The 26,611-nt window shown below is 41.6% G+C and overlaps 2 protein-coding genes across 3 annotated transcripts in view; both read left to right on the top strand.

The window, feature by feature from the left end:
• Positions 1 to 3,797: 3,797 nt before the first annotated feature.
• Positions 3,798 to 11,832, top strand: IL22RA1 (interleukin 22 receptor subunit alpha 1). The gene is made up of 7 exons (XM_076357236.1): positions 3,798 to 3,858; positions 6,046 to 6,178; positions 6,907 to 7,088; positions 8,306 to 8,490; positions 8,967 to 9,102; positions 9,350 to 9,471; positions 10,126 to 11,832. Exons 1-7 carry the CDS (start codon positions 3,816 to 3,818, stop codon positions 11,152 to 11,154), a joined length of 1,830 nt encoding a protein of 609 aa, XP_076213351.1. The 5' UTR covers positions 3,798 to 3,815; the 3' UTR covers positions 11,155 to 11,832.
• Positions 11,833 to 16,296: 4,464 nt separating this feature from the next.
• The window catches only part of MYOM3 (myomesin 3), a 29,075-nt gene continuing 18,760 nt past the window's right edge, over positions 16,297 to 26,611 (top strand). The window contains exons 1-10 of one of the 2 annotated variants that reach the window (XM_076357138.1): positions 16,297 to 16,335; positions 16,424 to 16,492; positions 18,682 to 18,816; positions 18,969 to 19,043; positions 19,728 to 19,887; positions 20,131 to 20,288; positions 21,424 to 21,519; positions 22,160 to 22,248; positions 25,239 to 25,283; positions 25,498 to 25,638. In XM_076357138.1, coding sequence (XP_076213253.1) covers positions 18,710 to 18,816; positions 18,969 to 19,043; positions 19,728 to 19,887; positions 20,131 to 20,288; positions 21,424 to 21,519; positions 22,160 to 22,248; positions 25,239 to 25,283; positions 25,498 to 25,638 — 871 coding nt within the window. In that variant the 5' untranslated portion in view covers positions 16,297 to 16,335; positions 16,424 to 16,492; positions 18,682 to 18,709. Of the gene's footprint in view, positions 16,336 to 16,391; positions 16,493 to 18,681; positions 18,817 to 18,968; positions 19,044 to 19,727; positions 19,888 to 20,130; positions 20,289 to 21,423; positions 21,520 to 22,159; positions 22,249 to 25,238; positions 25,284 to 25,497; positions 25,639 to 26,611 lie in introns of those variants that run through there. The other variant, XM_076357137.1, reaches the window with a different exon arrangement.

Below are 26,611 nucleotides of genomic sequence, written 5' to 3'. Positions count from 1 at the left end.
AAAGACCAGGACTGTGACCATCTCTCTGAGCAAAGAATCAAATCAGAAGTCCACCAGCAAAAGGCACAGGAGAGACAAGGCCTCTCTTCACTGGTCAGTACTGACCTTTTCAGTGTATTTTTAATTTGCACTCTTCACATCTCACAGGAACATACTCTCCCATTTTATTCCAGTAAAAGGACACGTAGAAAAGCAAAGCATTAAAGGAAAGAGGGAGACACACAATAGCCATTCTCTGCATTCAGAAAGAGTTGTCTCAGATGAGGGAAGGGTGCTGATGGAGGGTATTAAAGCTGACATCTTCAGAGAATCAGAACATCAGAAAGAGGTAGAGGATGATAGGAGGGGTTGGGAACTGCTTTGAAAGAGGAAAGCAAGATGTACTAATTAAGGTCCTGAATTAAAGTAAAAAGGGGAGGTGGTAGAAAAGATTCATCAACTAGAATTTTCCTTTTTTTTCTCACCTGTCCTCCGCAAAGTGTCCTTAGGTACGTAGAATCATAGAATCATAGAATCATTAAGGTTGGAAAAGACCTCTAAGATCATCAAGTCCAACCGTCGACCCAACACCACCATGCCCACCAAACCATGTCCCTAAGCGCCTCATCTACACGTCTTTTAAATACTTCCAGGGATGGTGACTCCACCACTTCCCTGGGCAGCCTGTTCCAATGTTTAACCACTCTTTCAGTAAAGAAATTTTTCCTCACGTCCAATCTAAACCTCCCCTGGTGCAACTTGAGGCCGTTTCCTCTCGTCCTATCGCTTGTTACTTGGGAGAAGAGACCAACACCCACCTCGCTACAACCTCCTTTCAGGTAGTTGTAGAGAGCGATGTCTCCCACATCCTGCATTGTAATCCCTCCTCTTCATTTAGAAAGATATAGATCATCTAAATACAATCACCACCCATTTTCTTGTGCAATCAAGGAAAAATCCCAGGCTTGAGTTACAGGAAGCTCTGAAGTTGTGTAACCTCTACAAAATTATTTTGACATGTCACAGCTCTGCAAACAGAGCCTGGGATCACTTCTTTGTCTTGTCCAGCTTTTCTCAGGATGGAAGCTGGTGGAAACACTGCAGGCCAGGTGAGCTGTACTGGTGGACGCAGCATCCCGCTTCTCCATGTTTTCTTTCACCAGGGCTTGAGACCTGCTTTCCACTGCAAAAGGGTCAGGGACGGCCAGAGCACAGTGCTCCCTCTTCCAGAGCAATCGGTCCGTATCTTACTTAACAGTTGCAGCTGTGTAATGAGAAAAGCAGCTCTCCCCTCTCGTTGGAAGAGGTATGACCCAGTCAACCAAAAAACCTGGACATTGCTCATCTACTGGATAAGTGCAAGAGCTGGAATCAAATCTCCTACATCCCTGGATCAGCAGTCACCAGGCTTCATGCAGTCCTCACAGAGTGGAGCTCTGCAGCCTGAGCCCTGCAGCAGCTCAGAGGAGATAACCACCTTGGTCTTTTTGGCTTTAATCTACTATCTTCACAAATCTCTGGCACGCAAGATTTTCCTCCTCTTTCCCAAGCTGTGCCAAGTTATAAGCAGAGTTCCATGGAAAATCTGTGTTACGAACCTCCCAGTCTGTTTTTGTCCTTAGGAACTAACTTCTGACATAGGCTCAGGCTCTACAGTTTGGAAGTTGAGAGCCAAGTGTTTAATTTTAAACTTAGAATCAGACTTTTGGAGATCTTCAGGTACCTAAAGATTCAGAGAGGTGTTTCCTGGGCTATTCAAAAGGTAACATCTCTCTAGAAATAAGTTTTAAGTTATATTCTCTAAACTAAAGTCTCAGGTGCACTACAATTTCCCTCACCTCTGCCCTATCATGTGTCATCACACAGTAGAGGCATGAGGCAGTGACGTGAGGGAAGGAAAAAAATGGAAATACTTTAGCAAGCTATTCAGGAAACACCCTAACAAAGAGTTGTACTTAATTAGATGTAGCCCATACTGGTGGATAGGTGTGTCTTGTTTAATAAACCTGTGAGGCTTCTGCATTTGTCCAAGTGAGATGAGAAAGACAAAATAACAGCGATGCATCAGTGGCATGGTTTGAAGCATACAGCCCCGTTAATATCGAAGCAGGGCAGGGAATAGAAACAACTTCAGGAACAGAAAATCCATGTGATTAAGAGGTAAGTAGAAGGGGTAGTAATTTCTATCACACGTTTGGCCACAAGGATAGAATAGTGAAAGTAGTGTGCTTTCAGCTTCAGAAGCACACATGGTTTGTATTTTGATTAAGCTAGCTGCAGGTGTGATGTTGCTTATGGGATTCACTTGTAACAATAAGACAAAAATCTAGCATTTAGGAGCTTTAAATAGGCTTTAGACAATATAAGAACACTGCTCATAAGGAATTTGTCTAATGCACAGTTGTCCTATGTGGTTTAGGGCAGATATTTCTGTTAAAGCTTTTCTAGACCTGAAGTGATCACAATTTGAACGGTGCTCAGTGCTCAGAAGGACAGTCCAGTTCGTTTTGCTTTGGTGGAACCTCAGCTTTATGCAATGGTCCAGTTAGTCCTAGGCAAAACCGAGTACTGAGGACAGGACTTCCCCATTTTGTGAACAATTATGACCATGGAATAAAGTAAGCCAGAGAAATAAGCCAGGGAGGTTATCCAGTTTGTGTCAAGGGAATAGCTATACTATAAAAATTCAAAAGCAGTGGCTAAGGGAGTTTCCTAAGACTCAAACGCAGGCTGTATGTGTGAAGCTTTCTCCACTTAGGACATCTTGGGTAAAATAAGCAGCATGCAGCTGTACCAGTTCTTCAGATGTTATACACATCTGGTGGTTCTAAATCCGCATCTCCTGAGGACAGGCAGTTAGTTTTCACTTTTGACCAAAGAAGGAAATGTCTCTCCCTCTTCTGAGAAAAGCCTGAAAATGTAACTTAACAACACCCTAAAAAACTAAGAACACTATGGAGAAGGAACTGTATCTCCTTCTTGTTTAGATTTCATACAAACTCCCCCTTCTTACCATATGGCATTCATGATACTCAGAACAGAGCCTTATATTGTAACCAGCCACAAAAATAAACTGTAGATCTACAGCGGTCTCTGAGAAAAGCCATGGGACAGCACGTGCTCCTCCTGTTGAAAGGCTACCTCCTTTCTATGTCAAATGAGAGAACCTCTGCAGCCACCTGGTACTGCAGAGTCATGGCAGACTGAGGACCTCATGCTCTGCCCCATATGCAGCAGGGCTACATGCTAGTCATGTGGCTCCCATCCAAGGCCAGTATGAGCAGTTGAAGAGCTTAAAAAACAGTGATCTGGCTGACTTTCATTTTAAGAAAGTATTCAAAGGTATTTCTTAAGGAAATAGGTGTCTTGCTTGCAGCAGTTATAAAACCAACTATGTGCACAGCACTAAGTTTTAATTTCTAGAGTTTTAACAAGTCAAAGTTACCTGACCAGAAAAGCAAGCCCCAAAACTGAGAAACCTCAGTGAGGGCTTTCAGGCAGGAAGCTCGCTATCAGCAAAATGGTATTTGGCTCTCTTTCAAAAGCTGGGGATTTTCTAAGCTTCTGGCTCGTGCACCTTTGTACAGTTAGGTGTGCATACTGAGACGGGGAGAGGTGCTCCTGTTGTCACTCTTACATTCTCTCTTACACATGCGCACAGATCTTTACCTGGTGATTTCAGATCCAAATGCAGGTGCGACAGTAGCTCTGCAGCCTGTTACTGGGCAACAAATCCAACCTGGCCTCACAAACAAGAACTTAGCTCTTGTAAAAGGTGATTCACCTGCACACAGAATCAACTGTCTGCTCTCCCAGCCCAGCTTGCATAGTTATTCATGAAGCAATTTCTGATCGTCTTCGCTGTATTTTCAGTGGTCGGTAAGTCCTGATTTCTCCTTTCCTATCACTGATAGTGATTGTTTCTGCTTGATCCTGTAGTATGGGAGGTAGTTCAATCATGTTTACTGAAAAAAGACCTAAAGAATGAGCTGTTGTCTGAGGTTGTTCAAATGCTCTCTTCTGTGTTGCTCTCTCCTTTTAATACTTTCAAAGTACTATTGGTGTGCTAAGTGCTTTAAGGATTAGTAGGGAGAAGAAAAGATTCCTTCACTTCAAAGTGTTTGCCACTGATGTGTTACAATACAAATCCTACAGGAGTAAAGGATATTCACTGACTTCAGGGGGCTTTGGATCAGTCCCCCTGTGTCTTAAGCGGAGACACAAATGAATACAAGAACAGCTCTGATTTTAAAAGAGGTACAAACAAATAATGTATCCCTAAAAGCCATTTAATCCTACTCCAGATGTGGCAAACTCACTCCTGGGTGAATCAAGGATAAACTTGCTATGTTTTCAAATGCCAGCTTTTCAGCAAGCAACCTTAGCACTCATCTGCTCTTGTGTCCGTGATCTTATACTGTAGGGAAGGCGCCTTCAGAAACTTCTAAAACAGAGGGACTTTCACACTGTGAAATACCCTGGTTTTTCCCTGCCCACGCTTGACTGTGCTTGCGTTACACTACTTTGCATAACTGTGTTTTAGTATGGATAAATGTGGGAAGATGGAGATATCCTGCTTCTGATATGATCAGAGTATTGGTGACTCAGTTTCCATGGTGCCCAGACAGGGAAACCCACCCACGTTATACAGACTGCTGCATTTCTGCCTCCTCAGGTAGACTGTGCTGAGCCTTGCATGAGCAAAGGCAAGTGTTGAACTGCAGAGGAGGTCAGGACAAAATTTGAACTAGACTGCAATCCATTTCTGCATTGCTTCCCTGCCAAAATGCCGTACACAACAAAACTGAGAACTGGATCTATGTCTTTATGCCTAATTCTCTTCCTACACGGCTAGTTTAAACTGCTGACACTCAGTTCCCCTCCACAGAGGCAGGTGGAGGGAAAGTTTGGAGTGAGGATCCAGGAACTGGTGTGGTTTAGTCCCTGCTCTACCACAACTGCTCAATGTGATCTTGCCCAAGTCACCCCTATTCTGGTCCTTAGTTTTCCCATCTGTAAAACTTTTACTTGCTTATCACACCATTTTTTCATGGGGGGGGGGCTCACTGATTTTGAGTGTCCATTTACAAGCACCATAATGGGACTGTTCATTTTCAGCAAGTGCAGGTTGAAGCCCGTGCAGGTTCAAGGTGTTTATCAATACTGCAAACCAAGAGTTGAGTAATGTATAAATTATCTATCTTTAAGGATGTGTCTATAATTCGAATTTACAGAGCTTATCAATTCTGAAGGTTACTCTCCAAGTTAGGTCTTGTGAATCAGCCTTGAGAAAATTTTGCACTGTGTGTTCTCATGACAGGAGAGAGTCAAGTCTCTAGGACAGTCTTCTGCATTGCCTGCTCATAAGCCAGTTTGCTGCAGGTGGATCATGGTGGTATTCTGCTCTACAGAGGCAGCTCAGACCAGGGGCATGTTTGTCATTTCTGCTTACTAAAGCCAGAACCCATCCTCCGTGGGGAAGAGGCAGAGGGCTCAGAAAGCAGGGAGCTGAGCGAGTTGTTTGCCTTCACCCTGGCACACCCAGATCAGAGTCCAGAGTTGCTCTGTACAGGCAGTCTCCATCCAGTAAAACACGGAGCACAAGAGGTTCATGACCGTCACATCCTCAGTGATGTGAAACTGATCTCAGCGTATTACTTCCCTGAGCATGGGCAGAAAGCAGAGACATTCATAGACATGAATCTAGCCTTGAAAACAGGTTGTTGTTCTTAGTTTTCCAGCCATTGAACTGCTTTAAAAGAAACTTGATGAGGAACTCAAAGATCCTCTTTCTGACTCTGAGTTTTTGAAGTCTTTCTGTAAAAATTCCTGACCTACATTTCTTTGGGATGAGTCAACAATCTGCAAGGTATATACAGTGATGTGTACACGGTTTGAATTCCTGTTCTGTTCAAGCTTCTGCTTTGCAGCCCATCTCTAGCAAACTGAAATTGGCATGCCTGATATTTATGTTCACTACAAGGCTGAGCAGCATTGGACCCATATTCATCTGGGGGCTGAGATGCCAGAATATGCATTTTAATACTAGCTTCTTTGTTCCCCTAGGCATTGTGACTACAGAGGGGCCATCATGTCTGAAACGTGCAGCATTTTCTTCTACAAACTTTGAGAACATCCTGACATGGCAAACTGAAGCAGATATTCCCCCTGGCACTGTATTTGATGTCCAATATAAACAGTATGTGAAGTTTGCTTCTTTTTGGTGTTCTTGCGTTCTTAGGGCCACTGTTCTCAGAGAGAGAAGGGCTGAGAAAGAAAAGTAGGTGTTGCTGTTTCTGCTGCTTGTTTTACTGTTACGGGAATGGTTCTGCTTAGACAAGAACTCAATAAAGGACAGGATTATTTAAACTGGTTGATGGTGCTCAATTAAGCAAATACTTTTACATACTGGGTTGCCAGCTTTACTCCATTACTGAGCTATTCTTTGCCTTCAGCAACTTCCTTCTCGCTATTCTGTAGTTTCCTCACCTGTAAATACAGGTAATAGCAATTGTCTTCCTCTGGTTCAGTCACTAGCGCTAAGAGAAATCAAACCAATGCTACACAATAGCTTTGTTGCCTTTGGTTAAGTCTGCAAACTCTCCCATGAACTTGCATGCAATCATTCAGTGCCAGAGCTGGGCAAAGAACCCCGGAGTGCTGACTCGCAGGACGCTCCTGTGTGTGCCTTGAAATAACCTGCACTTCCTCAAGGCGATATCCACGCAGAAGCCATCAACGGGAACAGATTAAGGGCTGCAGTCCAGGGGAAGTTTCTTTGCCATTACATTCCCTGCCACTTGGTAATTGCAATAATGAATTTAAAAAACTACTAACAGTTAGCAAAACAGCCTGTTTGGATCATTCTGGAGAAGGGTTGTATTGCATCTGTTCTACCAACAGACTAAAAGCTTTTTTTGTCCTAAGGTACGGAGAAAAATCCTGGCTTAACAAGCGTGAGTGCCAGAGTATCACGAAGCCTTTCTGCAATCTCACTTGTGAAACAGAAAACATCACAGAGCATTACTATGCCAGGGTGAGGGCCACTGGCCAGAACTACTGCTCCTCCAACTGGGTGCGCTCAGAAAGATTTGAACCCAGAAAAGAGAGTACGTACCGCTGCTGAAATCTGTAAAATCCTGGTTGTTAGGAATTCATTCCAAGTCTCACTGATGTTTAGGACAGCATTTCCTCTAATCTCAGTATTGCAAGACTCTGTGCTTGAAGTGAAAGCCTGAAGAAGGCTTGTTATTGGGCAAGGAGGCAAATGAGCAAATGGGCAGGGCCTTCCCTGAGGTCCGACACCAAAGTGGGATTAGAGGAGAAAAGGAAAAGCCAGATTCCTTGAAGGAAGACTTGCTATTAAGGCTGACGAGAGGCAGAAGGAAACTAGTAAGACACGATGTGCAACCTGAGGACAGCCAGTAATACATAGAAGCTATGAAATGTGAACTCCTGAAAATCAGGATAAGCAACCAGACCAATGGATATTTAATGTTCCCAACCCCTAAGTGAGCTCTACTGCAGACATAAAACATAGCCTTTGGCAATTCTCTTATTGGGTCTGTGACTAAAATTTTCCCACTGCATATTTGTCAATAATTCAAGGTGGCATTAGCAGTCAATGATTATGAAAAGCCTTCATAATAAGATAAGAAAAGATCTGTGCATGGAATAAGCTATGAAAGAGCCATAAGTTGTTTTGATCATTAAACATTCACTTTTCATTGCAGCATAAGCATTAGCACCCACGGTGAGGTGATCCTATCCCCCAGAGCCATTCTTTTCAGTTTGATGTTTTTAAGCTACATGGCCTTGGAGGAATACTGAATGCTACTTTTAAATTTGCTGTTATCGATTGGGTTAAACTTCTGTTTAAATGTTGGGTATCGCATATGCCTTCCACTGAAGATAAGTGTAGATATGAAAGAGCTGAACTACTCTAAAGACAAAATGTGATGTAGGGTGGGAATAGGAATTCAGGTAGCATTTAACTGAGTGCCCTGTGGTGGGATTTCACACTCATCATCACACGCGCATGAAGGAGGATGTCCCTATGCAGGACAGCAAAGCAACATGGAAGCAGTGAGAATTTCCAGGGACAAACACTGGCTAAAGGTGGCAGAACCCTGAGGGAAGACAGTACCTCCAGTTGTCTGATTTTTCCTATGCTCAGTGAAATATGGCTCAAATACTTTTTTGTATATAAACAGATGTAATAATTTACAGTGAGTCTGGGGTGTGTGTATAAGATGTGTATAAGATGATCTGATAATGTATCAGCTTTAATCTTAACAGCTGACACTTCCTCTTCTGTCTTTTCTAGCTATTATTGGAGCACCAGAGGTGGAGTATATTCCTTATGTACGGTCCATAAAGTTTCTTATACGGCCCCCCTATACTCCACTGAGAGGTGAGGATGACCGCCAGCTAACCGTAGAGGACGTTTCTAGCAAATTTGGTGCTGTTGATTATCACTTAACAATATTCAACCAAAGGACACACCAAAAGGTAAAGCACAACCTCAGGCCACTAACCCACTGACTTTTGTGAATCACACTTTGCATAAGATGGAGAAGGACCTCAGAGCTTATACATGATGGATGAGATTTCTGATGTACAACGGAAAGTCTCAGAGTCTTTGACTCTCAGTAGACATGAGGAACTTTAAGCATTCCTCTAAAATTCTGGAAAAGAAACTGGAGTTTCTCAGGGTACTGTATAAGTAGCAAAAAGTAAAATCGCTGGTGACTAAAAAAGAGAATGACTTAATTAGTTCAAGTCTTAAGAAACTGAAATGCAAAAATTAAATACAGTAACAGTAGAAAGCAAATTATATATTTAGAATTCCATATATACAGAATTATTATAGTCCTATAACACCTTATTAGTAAATAAAACTTCATGCTGAATTTTTCAATCTGTTTTGGAGAAATTGTATGCATTTAATCTTTCTAAAATACAGAATTTGCCTTTATTTTAAATAGTGGACAAAGAATGAGCACAACAAAGAATTTGAAGTTTTCAACTTGGACCCAGACACTGAATATAACGGAACAGTATACATATATCTCCTCCAGAGAAGCAGCAAAGCTCAAGTATTTTGGGTTAAAACACTAGCAGGTGAGGCTGTTAACTCTGCTCATTTAGAAGTCCAGCTGGGATACTGGATACACAAAAGAGGCTGATTTTCAGCTCGTATAAAATAACATAGTCTTGCTAAGATATTGAAGCAACACTGACTTTCCTAATTTAAAAATCTAGTTCTATGAGACTAGACCTATAACATAATTTAGCTAATCCCATGGAGTTTTTCTAATCCAACTCTCTGAAGCTACGTTTTCCACTTGTTCTCTTCCCCACTAACCAGACAACACATGGCTTCTCTACTGTTTCGTGGCACTCGCATTCTGTGCTGGACTGGTGTTTGCTGCAATTAGCTATGTGATCTATAGATACGTCAAGCAACACAGTGCACAGCCTATGTCTTTGGTAAGTGTTCCTGAGCCATTGTAGCAAATCTTTAAAATGCTCACGACTACGTGCATGCACCTAAATAGCATTGCTAATTGAGGAGGATGAATGAGCAGACAAGAGCATTGTCTAGGCAATCACTGCAGACTACTGGCAGTTTAGATCTGGTCATCCTGCCACAGGTAGAGAAAATTTGTTACAGGGAGTTGTAAAGTAAGACAGCAAAGATGCCTGCGGATTTGAAGAATCTTGGTTACTCTATTAAAGGAAATAAACTGTGTATAGTGTCCCTAGAGGAGAGCAGGGCTCTATACTAATATGTTAGAACAGCTCTCAAAATCACAGACCCTCAGACGTTCCCTTTTTTCTAAAATTTTCAGAAGTTTTTTAAGATTTTGGTTTCCAATTTTTAAGTGACCCACTGGCAATTTGATTTACATATTTTAGGACTGCACAGTTGCCCTGATGCATAATGAGAGACATCTGTATTCCTTTGAAGGGTCATTCCCCAGGAAAAAAACCCAGAGTTCTTTTGTCAACAGAGCAGATCCCTGTTGGTTGTTACTGGCTTTTACTGATATTTCTCCAAAGAAAATTTTAAAGAATCTAAAGCAAACCTTCAAAGTCACAGCTTCTTGTTATTAATTAATTTTTGTCTATCTACTTCAACAGGACTTCAGAGGGATTTCATCGTTCCAGCCTCTTACACTGACAGTGGAACATATTATAAAGACCATTAATTTAACCAAACCTTCACTTCTCATCCCTGAAGTGCAGTTACCACAGATCAGCCAACATGTGGACAGAGCACTGGAGCCACCATGGTCTTTCCGTCCACCAGAAACTGCCTACCAGCAACAGATGGATGTACCGACATTCCAGCTGCCCACTCAGCCACCCTGCTTGACAAGCGCAGCTCCTGCTGGTTACGCTCCTCAAATAGCTGAGCAAAGCATTCCTACTGCCGCGTCCAGCAAAATTCTGCCCCTAACCTATGGGGTGTGTGTCAAAGGCACAGACCACGTTGACCAGAAGAATTTGCAGCCAAACCAAATGCTAAAGGAAGTTTCCCCAGATAGTTTTGTTTGTGGAAAGCTCATAACCCAGATGCTGGGCAAGAGCTGCAGCCGTTGGAATTACAAAGAACAGAGGCCAAACTTGGCATTGTGGAACAGCAGTGACACAAGAGAGTCAGTTCTCTTACAGGGGAGCCCTGGGCAAACACAGCAACTGCTGTTGCAGACTGACGGGATGGAAAATAAAGTGCATGTATCCCAGCTGTCACTGTCTTTGCTGGAACAAGGAGGATGCTACAGACAACAGACAGCAGAACTGCCACTGTTATGGTCTTCAGTGAAAGCTGACACAGACTATGTTCCAGAGAATGAATCGCTGCCATCTCTATCAGCCACCCTCCTTTTCTCAGTCGGTACTGGTAACAGCTTCCCTGGAGAGAACAATACAGAGCAGTGGATGTTGCCAGATTCATTCTCACATGCTGCAAATAAATTGCAGTTCCCAGAGACTCAAGAAACAGAAATGTTAACAGCAACAAAGGAGCTAAGCTGCACAAAACTGAATAATGTTGTGTCCCAAGACACTATCTCAGACTGGGACAATGGCACTCCTCTCACTATGCTGTTCAAAGATTTAGACTTAAAAGTACTGTGGGATCAGGATGAAAACACAGAATTTTATTAGGATGAGTTAATGATATTAAAATCCAGATTATGTTTGCTTGCATGAAATAGTAGCCTACCTCGCCAACAGTGCAATGCAAATAAACATAGCTAATCTTGGATGTATTAACATGGCAGAGTTGTCAGACTGTTTCCACCATTGTTCTGTCGTGGAGATAGGTGCCTTTACTGATATAATTACCTCTTGGTATGCTGCAATACTGTATCTTTGCATTTAAATAATAGGCCTTTATTTCTTGCTTATTCTTCAAATTTATTATGAATTGGACTACTTTAAAAGATGAGTTAAGGTTCAAGTTCAAATTCCAGATTCAGTTTACTGAAAATTTAGCAAAATTCACAACAGTAACTGTATTTACACTTTACCAACACCAAAGATCCAGGTCCAAGATATATCCACCCTTTGAAGAAATTCAGGTGCAGAAGTATGCAAACCTAAAAGAATTAAATGTATCATGGTACAGTAAAAGAATTAAATGCATATTCATGTTGTACCCTTGGATATATGGTTCGTGTAAAACAAAAGGCTACTTCCATGAAATGGACTTTGCCTTTAAAGCAGTCATTGGAACTGTGGTAATAGCTGCTGATGCAGCAGTTCTGTGAAACAACATGTCCCTTATCCTGCTGTGCTCTTTAATGCTTGTAGAAAGATAAAGCCTTTTTCATCTCTGCAACAGATTAATGCAGTCTTGGCCCAGTTCTGACATATTTCTCAGCTGCTGCTCATTTCTTTCTCTGAAATAGTTGCACATTCTTTTCTTCCGTTGAAGTCCCCAGGGATGAAGCAGCTAGGATCACGTTCCACATAGGCAGGAATGTGAGGATTTACACTAATCTCAGTTCAGATCTCAATCTCAATTTACCCTAATCTCAATTCATGCACTCAGTAATCTACGAAGGAGGCTAGGGAGGTCTCGAGCTGCTTCCTCCCACCCTTCACTGACACTGTCGATGAGAAACATGCTCCATTTGCATGATAGAGAGGAGTCTACATTGCAGAGCCCTCCTCTGCTCCTGCTACCAGCACACCCACCTCCAGGGCTGGAATGAACCAAACCCAATGTAAACTGAGCCAAATTCCTTTAGCACCGCACCTTTACCAAAAGCAAGCTAAACGGTATTTATTCGGGGGACAGAGGAGGCAATTATTTTTCATTAAGAGGAAAGCATAGTTCAGCCTGTTGATTTCCGCTGGTGTGGTGACAAAGTGTGACTGTCTAATGACATCAGTTTTAGAGAACTGAAACCATTTATAGGAATAAGCAAGGCTTTGAAGGGTATGGGGAAGTACTCACTCGAAGAGCACTGACAGAGAAAGGCTGACCAGAAGCAAAACTCAGCTGTTCTCACCATGAGCGCACTTAGGTGTTTTCTCAGTCCAGGGAAACTGAGGCGAAAGGCTAAATTCCACTTGCTTTGGTGTGATTTTGCAAATAAACAGTAGCCTCATGAAGTAAAGGGGTTTGATGATACAACCCAGGATTAAAGGAATAGTCTTAGGAACTTTACAGGCAAAGGTTCAGCTCCAAACTCCAGCACCAATAACAAAGCAAGCACTATGGCCATGTCATATGAGGCCAAAAGGTCGAAATGCCAGATGTGGTGAAGGGATGTCATCATACAGGGTATGAAAAGTATGAATATCTGCATGGTCTGGGCAGCAACCCGGAAGGACATTTCCATTGTGCTAGCTTTACTTCATACCATTCAGTATCAAAGGTTTTGTGGAATGTCGTTTGAGCTGTTTCATGTACTCTGTGTCCAAACTATACCATCAAAAACAATACACACAGAAACGCTGCAGTTATAGGAGTTGCAGCAGCCCGGCTGTGTTGTTTCCAAGGAGTGCGAGACCACAGGGATAACATTCTGCCCCATCAACTACCCCCCTGGAAAGGCTGCATTTCAAGCCAGTGATGCCAATTACCTTATTCAGAGTTGCCTGTGGGCTGCATATCTTGTGTCAACAACATTCCTAGTGATGCTACTCAGGGAATAATCAAATGCCACAATGTCAACATTTTGGCTTATGTTGTGAAACATAACCCTCAGCACAGGAGTGTAGTGCAGAAGGGAAAGGGGCCTTAGGAGAGCATTTGAAGATGCTGCTAAAAAATACAACATTTCCTATTTAAAAGCCTTTTCAAATCCCTCTGCAGACCCCCTGCCACAGGGTCTGATCATGTCCAGCCCTTAATAAATGTATCATCTTGGTGCCCCAGGAGGGGAGGGGGGAACTGAGGCACAGAAAGCGTAGGACCAGATTTTTAGAATGTATGTTGGTGCCTGAAGATGCAAAGTGTCCCACAGCTGGGATGTCGATCTCTTCTTCAGGCACCTTAAACACCTTAAAAGCTACACTGCCTCTGACCACACTCAAAGTTGCATATGGCAGGAATGATCTTAAAGGCTTACAGCCCAGCTATTGCCCCATACTATCCTCGTCTGTTCTGCCCCTAACAGCAGCAACTATAATGAACAGGGAACGCAGTCAAGAGAGGGATTCTGTAAGCCATGTCTTAAGGAGGTGATTGACAGCGATATTCTCAATTTCCTACTCTGATCATGGCTAAGTCAGTATTTACCTTTTAGGTCTTGATATACTAAGCAGGAGGAGATTGATTCTTGTCTCATGAGTCACCTCTTAAATTTAACAGGAGGATCAGCCCTTCTAAAACTATTTCTCTTTGGAAAAGCTTAGAAAGAGATGTTGTCGCTATTGAGCTTTATTGTAGCTGTGCAAGGAAAGTGCTCCTCCATCCCCCATCAACACGTGCTGACCTTATTGCCTTCTGCTTCATTGCTTTTCATAATCAAATTGATAGTTTTGTTTGTTTCAAAATGCTTCACAGCAAACAGCTACAGTAGGATCTAATTATCTCATTCTCGCTCTGTGTAAGGACATTTTTAGATAAACAGCAGGATTTCAACACTGTTTCAAAGGTCTTCTCGTGCAAGCCATCTGTATCTAACAGACTGTTCCTCATTTATCTTGACTTTTCCAGACAACAGTTTTGATAGCTCTGGATAATAAAAACTAGAAGTGCCTTGCCAGAAAGACCGTGCTTATTCCTAGGCAGATGTCACGACGATGACAGGTGAGCATTGCAGTTCCAGTTGTCACAAGGATACCAGCATAGCAGGTGGCAGCTGTAACCCTATAGCGAAGTATTACTCTTTGTCTTCTCAGCTAAATCTGGGAGCTGTCACTTAGCCACTCCCCGCACCAGCAGCCTGGCTCATAGCTCACCAGGGATCCTTGCACAGGGATGAACATATTGCTGCAGACTGAGGCTCATGTTCTCCCTCATTATTTGCTCGTTACTTGTTTTGGCATTGAAAGGTGCCCTGTTTGAAGACTATAAAAAAATCACCGATGATTTTTTAACACATTCTTTGAGGAAAATCTTACTCAAGGAACAAATTAAAAGCTCCAAATTCTGGAGACAGAATGAAGCAGAGTTGAGGAACAGCTCTGAAAGTATTAGGGACCCTGATAAAATAGACTTTATATCTTAGCTTTGGCATCACATTGGCCTAACTGGTATTGCTGTTAGTGATGGGGAGGTATGATGCAGCAGAACTACATGAAAGAACTCGCACAGCAGCTGGATCACAGTGTTGACCAGTGGCCTTACACTTGCTGGTTCAGAGGACTTAAAATGTCCATGTATATCTTCTCTCTTCTCAGGCTGAGATAATGAGAGCTGTGAGACATGATTATAAGAGATTTTGTAAGAAAAAGGTGACGAAATTGGTCAAAGGTTTGAAACAGCATCCATATGAGGAGAGCATAAGACCCTTCTCCTTAAAACATACAACAGAGGGTTGATATGACAAAGATCAATGAAATTATTAATACTAAGCAGAACAGATGATAATTACTCATTCCTTCTCATAACACAAAATTCAGGAAAGCATTTAAGTGATCATGCAATGGTTCAAAACCAATGAAAGAAAAGTGTTCCTTCACTTGGATAGCTCAGCTTATACCAAAACGTATTCAGTCATGCCTGCCCAGTAGTACCTGTTTATTGCTTTCTTAGGAATGTCTGAAACACAGCCACTAAATAAACTTCACACACAGAAGTCCTTGTAGTTCTAGTGCTGATTCTGCTGGGTTTCAGCTTTGTTTTATTTGGATGGTGAAGCGAACAAAGGTTCTTAGAAATGGATCCTACCGATACGGGGTGACTCAAACCATGCCAAATTTGATAGTGGAATTCATTTCCATAAGGCCTTGTGGGGGCCAGAATCATAAAGTGTTCAAAAAGGAATTTAGGTAGTTTAACAGGGATAGGACTATTAGCGACAATAAAGCATTGTGTCCAGCTCAGGAAAAGCTATGGGCCACTCTCAAGAGACAGGATACCGGGCTGGACCGACCTTCAGCTTCATCCAGTTTGTCAATTTTATGTTCTTACATATCCTCTTTACAGAATTCTAGTGGCTGTTGATGCGCTGACTCCTCATCTAATAAAATGTAGCTGGAAAACATCTGGCTCACAAATTGGTATGGCAGCCTCAGAGCTTTGCTACTTTCAAACCTCCATTTCTCCTTCTGACACCAAAAACATATCACTCGCTTCTCACATTGCTGGGAAGGGTTTGTCCTGAATGCTGAAACTGCAAGCCTATCTCAAATAAATGGAAAAACAGTAGTCTCTGTTCTTTTACCCTACCCCAGACTCTTAGATACCACCATGGGCAGCTGGATATGTAAGCTCACCCGCTATTGTGGCAGCAAGCCTTCAGCTGCTTGTAATAAGGAAAGTATCATAGTCGCAGCCAACCAAAACATAAGAGCTGCTGTTAGCTCCTGATCTAATTATACACTGACATAATTTGGCTGGAGTTGGCATTCACTAAAGAGATGTCAAAGTAAATGATTTCACTCCATTATGCAGCAATGGCAATGTTAACCCAAGGGAAATTCCTGGAGGAGATAAAACATTCATAATTCATTTTAGATGCTTTGTGAGCTTCTATCCTAAATGAGCAGAGGATAATCCAATACTCTGATGCCTGAATTTTGGAGGCACCTGTCTTTCCTTATATCATTTGGCAAAGGCAATAATTTCCCCGATCTGAAAAAGTTTGTGATGAGTTGCCATTGCAGTAAACAGCTCCAACTGCGCAACCCCTGCATGGGTCTCCCCATTGTCATTGCGATGGCATGGTAGGATGCTATATTTAAGACTCCAGGATGGGCACTGAAACATGGGGAACATTCTTTTGGGGAGAGTCATTCTTAGTGTCATCAACAGGGAGAAGAAAATGCTCCTTTGTCCTTTCCCTTTCATGAGGACAGGCACTCTCACTGTAGTCTTCACAGGGTGAGTTTGGTTTATCTGTAAATAAACTACTGTTTATAGCAAGATTTTGTAAGATCTTCATAGCAGCATCAGTTATTTTATATGATCACTTTATTTGAATTGCACTTCAGAGATAGACTGTGCTTCGTGATCGTATCTGCTTTAAAGTGTCATTACTGTTTTTCCAGTGTTGTTCTTATGAAAATACTGTTTTACTTCATGTTTTCTCACAAGAATCTATTCTGGTTTACCGGTCTGTTTAGAAAAAAATATGTACTTGGATTGAAAAGTGTAGGTTTTAGCAGATCAGAATTCTGTGTCTTTACAATAAACACTAGATGCTTTATGCACTGAAAATTTTCAAGGGAAAAATAAAAAACATTATATAGCAAAAATTAACCTGGATCGGTAACTATTCATGAAAATGGAAACAAAGATCTGATGCCCAGTAGCCATTCTGCAGCTGAAATAGTCCTGAAGAGAGTAGTATTCTATGAAATTACAAAGGTTTTTTTCCATAAAAGCCTGTTTTATTTTCTCTTTCTTACACTTGCCAACATTTCTTTGTTTCTTCCAAAGTTAACGTCTGCTGAGGAAATATTATCGTGATAATTCTGTATTTGCATCTGCATTTTGGGATATTTTGCATTTACCACAACAACTCTGTTTTTTCCATACAACTGTGCTTTTCCATGGACTGTTTTTTAAGAAATTTGTTTGCATTAACAGAAAATTGTACTACTAGTAAAAGCTGAGGGGGTTGTGTTTTTTATCATTTTAGGATTAGAAAGCAGTAAAACTAAAATCCAGGTGCAAAATTTGCCAAGGGGAAATTTCAGTAATGGAACATGAGCTAGGGAGAGATTTACAAGTATGTTTGAACAAATATTATTCGGCAACAATTACATTTCCAAAGCTGTTTTTATAAAGTAACCTAAGCTCTTAGAACTTGAAAATCTGAACAATTTAAGGATTGTGCTGTATGTTTCTGAACCAATTGCAGGACAGAATGAGATAAGGAGGGATACAGTTCTAAAATTTACTTTTGTTTAATGCCCACTCATTAGTCAGTGCCTAAAAGCAGCACGCTGCTTATTCCCAGAGGAGAGGCTGCAGCAACAGCCTAGTTCTTTAGCAGCTAATGCAGGAGGTGGATGGGAGCCAAGAGCGCCGATGTTTGCTCCCCGTGTTTCACCTGTAGGAGAGGGATCTCTCGGGGAAGGCTTCTCTGGTCACTCTGGGAAAAATCCTGCTGTTTACTGAGCAACTCCTTTAAGGCTAACATTTTGAAGGATGCTGTTTTCTCCATGTTTTATCAACCTTTTCCTAAGACCTAAGGAGAAACAAGTGATCTCTCAGGATGGACTCAAAGGACTGGATAAAGCATTATCCTCTTAAAGTATTGAACTGTAACTGTTCTTGTCAGCAGCCTAGATACGCAGACGGGAATACAGGCTGAAGAAGTGCTGTTTCGGCAACGGCAACTGGAACTGGTTAGTTCCAGAAAATCCACTTGCATTTTCCAACTACCACAGACACCAAGTGATTTCTGCACAGCAGCCCGTGTGTTTGCTTCAACAGCATTGCCTTATCTAACCCCTGGCACATCCAGGCAGGGTCAGAACATGCGTTCTGACCTGATCACAACCTGGGTGGCAGGTCACAGGCTATTTGGCATCATAGCTACCCCTGCAATATAGTTTCCAGACTGAAAATCTGCTTATTTTCTAAACTTTTCCTCCGTATCTTACTATCTGATGTTCCATACCTTATTTTGTCCCTAATCTTCCATGTCCTTCTGATCTCCCTTCTCATGATGCTCCTCATTCGTCTGCATGCTATATTGGGGGTCTGATCTAATGGAACTCCCTGGAAGAATATCCACCAGATTTAGAGCATAAGATCAGTCCTAGGAAAACAAAGATCAGTCCTAGGAAAACAAATCGACCCACAAAATGCTGCCCACTTACTGTTCTGTTACAGCTTCAGCTGCCTTTAAAGACTTATTAATTTCTTCATCTGATTCCATTTTTCACAGAAGCATCACGAAACAGACCCCTTTCATAGTTTGAATGCCAGAAGATAGTATTATATGAACTTTCATTCACAGCCCTTGAACGTCAATGCAAAGCAAGGACTTAATGATAACTTAAAGAGATTCTGTTAAGGTGTCTTATTTGAAAGCCACTTTATGTTTTATTCTATTCCAGCAAGGAAGTTCATTTTTGACTTCCCAGCATGGGAACCCGAACCTTCTTCCACCACAGAGAGGAGGAGCAAAAGGAGGAGAGGCAACAGAGCTTGCAAATGACCTCCACAACTAGAAAGAAAAAGTTCAAAACCAGGTAAGCCACAGAGTTAGAGACAGGCCAAGTAAATCAGGTCCAGACAGGACTTCCTACACTCGGCACTAAGCATTCATAGATTTGTTGAATTTTGAGTTTATGAAATTATGGAATCTTGTCTGGATTTTTTTACGTGCGTCTGCCTCTGGAAGCGAGGAAGAAGAGACTTTCAGCCTTTCAGAGTTATCGATAGCAGCTGCCCTTGCCTTGACCTCCGAAATACCACAGTAAGTCAGAAATCATTAGAACTCAAATACAACCATTGTATGCAACATCACCTTTGTATATAGGGGTCCCAGTTTCCAACTCATTTTGCTGGAAGCAAAAAGAGCAGGTTCAATCAAGAGGTTCTTTCTTTAAAAAGAAAAACACCAGACCTCAACTAAAATGCAGGAAACGAAATTATATCGCCTTGGTACCTGTGATAATGAGTAATAGTGCCCTGCTCACAAGCAAGGGCTTAAGAGAAACCAGGTTTCATATGAATAAATGGAAAATACCGTCAGATTAATAAATTAATGGTAACAGATGGAGCTCCCCCTCTTTCCTAGAGAATCTTGGCAATCATCCTGCTGTCCATCCTTCTGTGACGGCTGAACACCCTAAGTAGTTAGCAACATCCCTCCTCCCTTTAACCTTTCTCCCAGTTCCCTGCCTGGGATTAAAAGTGGTGATATAGTGGATCCCCTTCTTATGCCGTTAAAGTGTTATATTTCATGGTAGCACTGCTGGTTCCTGTGAGGCATAATTGCCTGACATTCATACCCATACTGCATGCAAGCTGATGTTTCTGTCCTTAGCACTTGTTCTGATTTAACCAAAAATACGTGCTATAAAACAACAAAAAAGACCAAAACAAAACAAAAAGCATTATCGTAACTTCTGTTGGCTTTTATCATCCTCTGTTGCAGGGATTACAAGATAAAAAGAGAAGCTGCCATCCTAGAGCTAGAACAGAGGGGGCAAAAGAGAGTTCGGTTTGGGAATGACATGGAAAAGTTGGAAAAGGAGGTTATTCGGAACTGCAGACTGCTGCGTGTGAGAGCTGACCGGAAGGCCCTTCGGAGGAAGGTCAGATCAGACATCTCTATTGGTAGCAGAAATGGCAACAGGATTAAAATTGCCAAGACTAACTAGCATTCTGGAGACGATTCTAAACCTAATCAGGTGTTAGGACAACCTCAAAACCATTAGAAATAAGGCCTTATACTCCTGCCACTGAAGCATTATCACACATGTCCCTTTGTAAAAGACTTTGTGTAGTTAGAACGTAATCCCTTTCTATTGCCTTTATTTAGTCTATCCTTGTCATAGGCTGTAGAAAAGGCATGCGTGGAGAAGGAATACATTGAGCTGCGATCGGGGCGACCACCTATGTTCTGGATCCCCCTCAGAGTACATGCAGTCTGGGAGAGGATGGAAGTGAAGCTGGCATGTACGGTCCTGGCTTCCCCACCGCCGCAGGTTACTTGGTATGTCAGTTGATAGCAATGACTCATGCTGCCCACGTGGCTAACAGTCTGTGTGCGTTTCAGGAAGCAACCAGAGGAGTAACATCTGTGTCCTGCTAGAAGGAAGGAAGGGAGAGCTTCAGAAATCACGGAAAACACTTTCAATTCTCCAGTTCCACTGTTAGGACCAGTAAAGACATTAAGTAATCAGTGGGCCGTGGAGGCAGTGGACAGTCCTACGGGGCTCCTTCTGGATAGGACTGACATTCATGTAGATTTCCCTGCTTCCCTTGGTGCTGTCCTCCATCCTGCAGGCAAACTCAGGATTTAAGTCTCGGAAACCAGGATCTATTGCCAGCACTAAATCACTGCACACATACGCACCATCAAGGCTTGGATACCTTGGATACTATGCAAGTTTTAGCATTAAACTGCCATCACTCCTACAATTTGTAAAATACAAACCAACTCTTTCATTTACTCAGCTTTGCATATTTACCAAACCACAGGAGAGGAAGTGTTACGTACTGGGCCTGACTGCAGCATTTACCGTTAATAACAGAGGGATGGAAATAAATGAAAGATCACCTCAAAAAACAATTTGCAAACTGTACTTTGACCAGTTTGTTAAAGTGATCGACCATTCCTCCCATGGAAGGTTTGAAGTATGCAAACATTTGGATTACTAATGACTTCGTAGGCAGCTAACTCTGCCACTGTCAGAACTCCTGATATCCTGTGTTCTTCCAGAACAACCTCTTTGAATTATTCCAAGAACAAAGAGAATATGAACCTCCCACAGATTCCCAGTGAACACAAAGAAGCAAGAGACAACTGCCCGAACTCCCTCGCACAACCTGCAAAGCAGGGAGCGCAAACTGAGGAGGAAGCAACAAGCCAATGCTAAGCTGCCCGTAGGCAGTCTGCAAGCAGCCCTAGGGAAGAAACAGACGCAGGACTATGGGAGGGGATCTAGGTTAGCTGCAAGGCTGTTTTGGGGTGTGAGAGACCTGTAAAAGAGGGAATTGTGTCTACTCCTCTGTTTTGTTGTGCCTCTGTTGTGTTTGACATGGTTAATCATAAAATAAAGTGTTAATTTTACCAGTCAATTTCTCTGTCCTTTCCTAAGCAGCATGTTTCCTTTGTGTTCAACTAGGTATAAAAATGGAGTGCGTATTGATCCTCGCCTAGCCCCAGCAGGAAAATACAAGATAAAAAACAAGTTTGGGATGCTGACCCTGCACATCAGCAGGTAATGTGTGTGCTCGTCCGAGTTGTTTTTTCAGTTGAGTAAGACCTGCTCTCCTGAAACTCCCAGTTTGTGTATGCTAAACAAAAAAAAGAGAATTCTTCTGGAATCTGACCCTGCTTGACTTTAGTGGGTTGTGTCTGAGCTAAACCTTTGACGTTAGGAAGTTCATGAGGTTTAAAAAATCTTAAAAAAAAAATTTAGAGCCTTATTTGGTTTTGCTCTTTTTAGGCATGGCCAAAATTTTCTCAATCAGGGTAAGGCCATGCACTTTAAGAGCACTTCACAAGCAGACATACCAGTGTGATTTAGGATGGATCAATGTAATCAGAATGACATTAGTTCAACTCTATGAATTATACATGTGATAAAGATAGATGCATATCTTCAGCGGAATGAAGTGTTTCACAGGTCTTTTGCTTGTTCATTACTTGAAATGTTTTGCTTCTGTGTATCAAGAGAGAAAAACTGACCACTAAATATAAGAAATCCTTGTAATTGAAAGGAAAAGCAGCTTCTTGACGAAAAGCAAGTATCTGCTTCTAACTTCTGGAATTAAAGGGGAACAAACCTCCTTGAATTTGTCCCGTGAAGTATGAACAATAACTGAAACCTAAATGGAGCGGAAATGTTTTTTTTCCAGATGCTCCATGGAAGATTCTGCTGAATATAGTGTTGAAGTTAAGAATCAATACGGCGAGGCTTATTCATTTGCTACAGTGCTTGTCAGGAGTAAGTAGGAAATGTTCCTTTGGTTTTAAATTTACAAATTCTTTAGATTCTTCAAAATATTTTCAATGCTATACATTATATCATAGGAACATACAAGCACTCTGGAAAAACAGAGAAAGAAGTGAGCACTCTGTTAATAGGAGAGGAGAATTTCTCTCAGTTATTAATAAGGGGAAAGCACAACTGGGTAAAATAATCCTTAGCTACCACTAACTAATATGTATATGGCTGATATAACGGCTTCTCTTCCTCAGTCACTTCTGGACTCAGGCAAAATCTTTCAGATTCCATACGGACACAGCTGTCCTTCCAATGTGCTGAAATTGTACTAAATTTAGGTACTTATTTCTTCTGGACTGATGTGAAACAGCCATACAGTTAAATACATAACAGGCTTAGAAAGAGTCTGCTGCATTTCTAAAGATAAGCAAGAAATTGGTTAACAAGTACTGTGGCTTTCAAAGGGATCTCTCAGTGCAATATTGCATAGAATACCGTATTTCTCTCTCAAATCGGTAACTACCAAGAGCAAATACAAGATTTTCTTTTTTGGATCTGTGCTGTTCTTAAAATAACTGGCATAGACTCCGTAGATACACATACTGCACAAGCCAAATCCACACATATGGTGAAGGAAGTAAACCACCAGTACTTAAAAAGGGAAATTATATCAAGCTTTAAGAAATATGCAGTGCAGTCTCATAGGATCATAGTTTAGCTGTTCACATTTATATATATTTACACACATATATATAAAAATAACAATTTTGTCATAAAAAGCCTGAACAGAATAGATCCACAGAACTGTAGACAACTAAATGCTTCAGTGGGACTGAGAGCGTCCAGGGAGTAATTCCAATGGTAACAGGAAGGGAACAGGTTTGCTTTGGACATCTTACTGGTCACGAAGAGATGGGTTTCTTCAACTGATTGAATTGCAAAGCCAGACTGAACTATTTTTTCAGACAGAAGGGGTCTTCTCTGGTTTAGATAGTATATTTATTGTTAGTGCTTTAATATATTCTTGGCTCTGTCATGGGTTATGTTATTATCATCCTTATTCTTTGCATGCCATATTTTGATCACATCGGAATACAGTTTGGGGATACATACGCGTACAGAAGAATGTGACTCCAGAATTGTAATAGAAGTGTATTGTTTATGATATCTTTCAGATCCTCTAATTAAACAATGTCAAAATTCAGCATATCTGGAAATATGCAGCACACACTTAACAATTCTAAAGGGACGTGTATAATAGCCCATAAAACCTTCATTTGCAAGCCTTCTCAGATTCCTAAACTGCCCTTATCCTAATGCAGAAATACAGAAAAATTTACCAGGTGCGCAATGCTTCTCTTCTAGAAAGGTTCTTATAGTATGTCCAGAACTCAGGAACTGGGCCTTTGCCATAAAGCAGAAGCAGCTGTCTGAAAAAAAATCCATGGCGATAATCACATACTCCTCCCAATTCCCATCAGCATCTTTAGGATCAGAGCAGGCACGATGGTAGAATAAGAGCTGTGGTCTATCACAGAAAACCTTAGATGGGACTGCTCTCTTCACCTCTAAGTGCCTGATTAAACTGCCCTTCATCAGGCTTGATCAGCATTTCAAACAGCTTGCAAACATTGTTCCTTGTGATTGGGGGTGAGAGGCCCACACTGTTCCTTCTCACTTGACCCTGCCTAATGCCATCCCAGTAACATGATTCTTCCTTTTGCTATTTGCATTTAACGTTCTGAAAATAGAGACTACACCAAGGCCTTAATCCTGCCTCCACTGGAAACATTCCTCATCGCCCAGGCAGGCCGATGGCATCTCTTCTCCTGGCCCCACGCTGTCTGGAATGCCCTTGATGCCAGGGGAGGGCCTCCGGGATCTGTGGTTCACTTTCCCTAAAGACATCACTGAGGGTCTCACAGGACCTGGAATGAGGCTGTGCTTTGCCTCTTGTGCTTTCTATTTCTTTCCTCTTCAGCTATTAACACTCAGTCCTCATCTTTTGCTTATGAGTGAGCTCTGCTACTGCCAAGCTTCATTCATTGAAAAAATAGGCATCATTTTATGTGCATTTCTTGCAGCTTATAAAGATAAGAAAGGAAAGTACCTTAATTTCATCCTGTGTGAAGTGCATCAGTTCTTACATTTCGGCTCCAAATAATTTCATTTTGTGCTGTGATGCCAGCAGTTCTCACAGGCTAGATCAGGTGAAGCAGGCCAGCATTCACATACAATGTCTCCAAAGAATCCACGACTGTTGAAACAAGTGATTTGGCAGGGGACACACTTCCCTTGGTCCAGGAATTCCCTCAGTGTCTCAGGACAGATATCCTTTCTTTTGGTTAAAGCTTGAAGTCCCCGTCATTGGTAGTCTTCAAGAATCCCACACCATCCTCTGGGAATGCTGCTTAAACCCAGGGGTTTGGCCAAATTCCACTTTCAGTAATGTTTATGACACCAACACTTTTTCCTTTTCCGTGCTGTATGTGGCAATAAGTAGCTGTCACGCTCTGTCTCCAAATAGGGACATAATTGAAGCATTTCAGTTATGGGTGATCCTAGATTGTGACGCTTCTAATTTGGACAGTACCATGTTGGTACACCCATGTAACAAAAGTTGTGGCTCTCTGTATGCATGCTTTTATTCAGCATAACTTTCCTAGTGCAGCTTAAAAAGACAGAAGCCAAACTGAAAAAAAGCCTCCTTAGCTATGAAAAGCCGTGTGCACATGAGCATTTAAAGCAGTATTGCTTATACTAGTATAGTCATATGAACAATTTCCTATGTAGATGCATCCTGAGTTGTTTGTGAAGGGCATCAGCTGTCAAATGAATTAATGTTTTACCATATGATGACACTTTGAAGGTTCACATTAAGAGCTGGTTTGAGGGAAAAACATAGTTTGCTGAGCATCATTGTATGTTTTTGAGGGGAAGATAAACACTGGCATGAGATTTGCTAAATGTGTTTTCTTCTTGTCTTATAGAATATTACGGAAAGGAGTCAGGATTTGATTCAGAAATATACAGAAGTGAGTAAATGGTTGTTATTATTATTACTACTTTTATTTTTATAGCCTGAAGCAATTTGATTCTTTTCTTCTGAGCTATAGCTTTTCCTATTAGCCTGACTGCACGTGAAAAGTAAAAGGCTCAGGTACCACTCTAAATATATGATAATAAAAATACTACAAGGAGGAAGGCTCTGGGAAGTCTATCATGCTGGCTTTTACTCTTGTTTCATAGGATCCCTTATGGCCAGAGAGGCAGATTTTGCTTTTCCACTGAAACCCTTATTTTCAAGAGAAAAGGAGCCTTTCACCCTCTCCTGTTACTTCTCTTCTGATTTACTTGAACACCAACGAGACATTACCTGGTTCAGAGATGGTTTGTATGCAACAGCTAAGTTTATATACATGTACCTATATGAATATACCATTTGAATTCACAGGTGTGTTCTAATGTTCACAGGAGAGAACTAGAATTCAGGATTCTTGAGCTGCTCTCAGCTCTTCTCAAGCTACAGATGTTATTATTTAATTTGTATGTTTTCCTCACTTGTAAAAGGATGACACCGCTAAAATGTTTTGGAGGTAATGACTTATCTCTGCTCGTAAGAATAGTTTAAGAGCCTTAGTTCTATACAATGAAAGGGCCAAGCGTTTGAAAAGCCAGTGGTTCTCTAGTGAAAAAAACCTTTTGGATATTCTGTGTTGTTCTGCTGGCAATCAAGGATGTTGATCTTAGCCAAACTGGTAATCCTTCTGTGCTATTAAAGTTTTGGAAAGCAGAAGCAACACAGTAAGACTGCTCTTGCCATTCCAGCACTTCTGCCAGTATCAGCTGTGAAAATAGCAGGGCCTATTGAGTTTTAGTGATTTGAGGAGAATTTGGCTAGAGTTTGTATCTCAGATCTGATAAAAATACACAAAATGCACAGTATGTGCCATTCCGCTTTCTTGGTTTTGAGCACCACTCAGACAAAAGACCCTGCGTGCTGAGCAGTCATGTATCCTCAGTTAGAGCTGGCACAGTATTTGGCAGACTTCAGAGCATCCAGTTACCTGGTGTGAAGAGTACCTTTTACTCCCTAATTCATCTGAAGCTGCATTTTATTACTCCTTTTCACTTGGACTGCAAGCTATTCAGGACAAGGACCATGATTTTTGCTCTGCATTTGTGTACAAAGGGAACAGAGAGGCATAGCAACAAAGTAGGATCAGAGTCCATGACTGTAACTTGGAGGCATAATAATAATATCAGGAGTGTCTTAGAGATCCCTCATCTTGCTCTGTGGGTTTTTTTGCATTTGGAAATATGCCAGTCCTGACTCAACCAGTTCAGGTGGAGTTCCTTTACC

The sequence above is a fragment of the Aptenodytes patagonicus genome, chromosome 21, assembly GCF_965638725.1.
Source record: "Aptenodytes patagonicus chromosome 21, bAptPat1.pri.cur, whole genome shotgun sequence".
Taxonomy (NCBI): Eukaryota; Metazoa; Chordata; class Aves; order Sphenisciformes; family Spheniscidae; genus Aptenodytes; species Aptenodytes patagonicus.
This window is presented reverse-complemented; position numbering and strand designations above follow the sequence as displayed.